This window comes from Raphanus sativus, chromosome 4, assembly GCF_000801105.2.
Source record: "Raphanus sativus cultivar WK10039 chromosome 4, ASM80110v3, whole genome shotgun sequence".
NCBI lineage: Eukaryota > Viridiplantae > Streptophyta > Magnoliopsida > Brassicales > Brassicaceae > Raphanus > Raphanus sativus.
Window position 1 is genome coordinate 34957268 of NC_079514.1, and position 3771 is coordinate 34961038.

Sequence of the window (3771 nt, forward strand, 5' to 3'; positions counted from 1 at the left end):
TAAAAACTAGGTACTTTTAAAAAATTAATGACCAAATAATTAATTTAGTGCATAAAATAACTAAAAATATATTTAGAAATATTAAACTATATATACATATATATGCATATGTACATTACAGATCATATCAGATATTTGTTTTTAGAAAATGAATATTTGTGATTTGTTTTTTATTTTACGAATATTGAATTTTAATATTTGCTTTGATTTATAAAGTTACGGATATCCAAACTTTTCCGGTTGAATCGAAACAAATAAGAGATCGAATCAAATTTTACAGATAATTTGCCCAACCCTACTTACCCCTTCGTTTGTATCCACGTGTGTTGGGCTTACATTTTGTACTCATACTTTGTATGTTGGGCTTAATAAGTAAATAAGGTTGACAAAAAGAAAAGCCCCTTAACCAGTTACTTTTTGTTAACCACAAATTAATTAATCATTCTCTTAATCACATCCTTAAACCGGGTGCTTTATCTCTCAATCTTCTCTCCCCCAATTATGAAAACATCCTTAAATCCGTAAATCAGAGCAGCACTAAGACAAAACACACGCTCCGAACCGCCGCCGATGCAGTAAGAAGAGAAGAGACACCCCTCAAACCCCAATTCTCTGTTAGGAATCGCTTTGCTTACTTCCGCTTCCATCTTCTTCGTCAGAAAAAAAAACCCCCTTCCTTCTTACCGTATATGTAAGATTCAATTGCCTCCTTGCTAGCTTTATCCCTCTTTTAAAATACTCCGATCTTTACTACTTTGTGTTAAAATACCCACTCGCTGTTTTAGAATGACAATCAATGTCGTTTAGGTTTTTAGGACATAACTACCAACCTCATGTCCAAATTTTCATTTTATTTATTGATTAGGGTTTCGTCTGGATTCTTCAGTTACTTGCTTAGTCTACATTGTTTAATCTTCTTGTTTCTGAGCAGGTTTTAATTATAATAAGTCCTAATGGATCATACTAGAGAAGAGGCTAACAGAGCTAGAGAGACTGCAAAGAAGAGGTTTCTAGCTAATGACTATCCCGGAGCGAGGAAATTCGCGTTGAAGGCTCAGTTCTTGAACCCTGACCTCGAAGGTATCGCCCCGATGGTGGCTACTTTCGACGTCCACGTCTCTGCTCAGAACGTTATACACGGGGAGGTGGACTACTACGGTATACTCGGCGTGAACCCCGAGGCAGACGACGAGACGGTGAGGAGGCGTTACAGGAAGCTGGCTGTGATGCTCCATCCCGACAGGAACAAGTCTGTGGGAGCGGAGGAGGCCTTTAAGTTTCTCTCTCAGGCGTGGGGGGTGTTCTCGGATAAAGGGAAGAGAGCTGAGTATGATTTGAGGAGGAGCTTGGGGTTGGTTGAAGGAAGAGGAGGAGGGGCTTCTTCTTCAACAAAGCATGCGGACAATGGGTTTCAGAAAGTTGCTAAAGTGAGTGTTGCTAAAGTGAAGAGTTCTTCCAAGAGAGTACCGAAGCGAGCAAGCGATGCATCTGCTTCTGGTACTCCTGCTGCTACTTCTGATGGAACGTTTTGGACTGTGTGCCGCACTTGCAGAACGCAGTATGAGTATCACCGTGTTTATTTGAACCAGAACCTCTTGTGTCCCAATTGTCGTAAGCCTTTTATAGCTGTGGAGACTGATCCTCCAGGGTCGGGATCGATCCGCAAGACCTTTCACGAGCACCAGTTTGAGTCTATTCGTCAGTCAACAACAGACGGGAGAAAGAGAAGTAGAGACAACAACAGCAACAACAACAACGGTGTGTATGGTGGTGAGTATGATTCCTTCGAGTGGAGTGCTGTGAGCAGCACCGGAACCAAAAACGCTTCCGGGACGACAAGGAAAGACGAGGTTGTCCGTAGAGAGTACACGAGAAGGGTGGCTGGTGGTACTTCAACCACAAACGCTCCGAAAAGAAGAAAGGGTATGGAGAATAATGCAGTGGCCGCAAGCTGTTTTGCTCCTCCCAAGTCCAACACTGTGAAAGAGTTTACTGATGATGAGTTGATGAATCTACTGAAGAAGAAAGCAAAGCCGATACTCAGAAGAAAGCTGCAAGAGCTTGTGGCGGCTGATGCAGGTTCTTCAGAAAACAAAAGTGTTATTGGATCATCATGCTCTGTTGTTGAGTATACTTCTGGTACTGTTAAAGATTTGGATCCTTTAGAAGTCACCGATCCAGATTTTTGTGACTTCAACAAGGATCGAACTGAGAAGTCATTTAGTGATAACCAGATATGGGCTTGTTACGACTCTTTAGATGGGATGCCTCGAGGTTATGTCATGATAGACAAGGTTATCTCCGTAGATCCGTTTAAAGTGTGTGTCATTCAGATCACTTCAGAGACAAACAGTGAGCTTAGGTCAACAAAGTGGCTCGGCTTCGGTGTTTCAAAAGCTTGTGGAGATTTCAGAGCTGGGAAAACTCAAATCTGCAGGTCGCCTTACATTTTCTCACACAAAGTGGAGCTGGTCAAAGGCAATCACGGAGAGTTTCTTATATATCCTAGAAGAGGCGATGTATGGGCTCTGTATAGGAACTGGTCCCATGAGTGGAACTATCTTACAGGAGGGGAAGCGATAGAGTATGATGTGGTCGAAGTAGTTGAAGGGTATACAGAGGAGTATGGTGTTTCAGTGGTTCCTTTGATGAAAGTTGCTGGTTTCAAATCAGTGTTTCACCATCATTTGGATCCCAAAGATGTCAGAAGGATCTCGAGGGATGAGTTATCAAGATTCTCTCATCGGATACCATCTTACTTGCTCACAGGTAGAGAAGCGCCCGGTGCACCCAGAGGTTGCGTACAACTCGACCCAGCAGCAACACCATCACATCTTCTTCAAGTTATAGATATGTGATTGTAAGACTTATTGTATCCTTTGGTAATGTAGTTTACCTATAACAACGAACCGTATGATGTTTTGTTTCTAATTTATCGGTGACAGAGTGCTGGTCCTAATGACATACCGATGAGACGCTGGGGTGGGAATGTGGGATCCCACTTTTATGTGGCCCATAATTTTTTATATATTAAAAGTATTACACCAAAAGTAAATGACAACAAATGAAACTAATGAACTTTAATATTTCTTTTAAAGTTGTTTCAGTTGATTATATGTTTTAACAAAATGTTGTTATAGCAATTTGATATTTATGTAAATATTTTATGTCAAAATTTATCATTTTGTTACTTTATAAATGAACACTTGCATCATTTGATTTGGACATATAATTTTTATTACAGTTTTCAACTGTTTTTAAGAAATGTTTGCTTATATTTTGCATATATTATTATTATTATTTTGTCGTCCTTACGTATATTATTATTAACTCACAATTTTTAGAATATTAAAATTTTACTTAGTATTATTGTATATTTTTAAAACTCGAAATTAGTTATTTATTTTTTAAAAATGTATTTGTGAAGAAAATAAATGGATATAATGTTGAGTTGAGAAAGAAACTAAAAACATATTATAAAATATAAATGTTAAATATATATTTAATTATGAGGTGGAAATAAAGCAAGATGACTTGGAAAAAAGAGTGTTGAATAAAAAGAACCAATGTACATAGTCTAACTGATAATCTTATATTATTATTTATGAAGTGATTTTGCTTATTTGTCATGTTCTCCATGATTTTAGCTAATTTTGCTTATTTATCATATTTTTATTAAGTTTAAGCTAAATTATCATTGATGTATTATTTGTTTTGAGCTGAGTCACTAAATCATTAATTTAAAATAATAGTTTTGATGAATATTCTATA

General features: G+C 37.8%; 1 protein-coding gene across 1 annotated transcript; it reads left to right on the plus strand.

Moving 5' to 3' along the window:
* The first annotated feature begins 485 nt into the window (after positions 1-485).
* On the plus strand, positions 486-2964 carry LOC108848459 (uncharacterized). Its single transcript, XM_018621830.2, has 2 exons — positions 486-691; positions 932-2964. Exon 2 carries the CDS (start codon positions 954-956, stop codon positions 2856-2858), a length of 1905 nt encoding a protein of 634 aa, XP_018477332.1. The 5' UTR covers positions 486-691; positions 932-953; the 3' UTR covers positions 2859-2964.
* The last annotated feature ends 807 nt before the right edge of the window (positions 2965-3771 follow it).

Excerpts from the sequence above, each read along its gene's own strand:
- LOC108848459 (XM_018621830.2), top strand. The coding sequence starts at position 954 with ATGGATCATACTAGAGAAGAGGCTAACAGAGCTAGAGAGACTGCAAAG.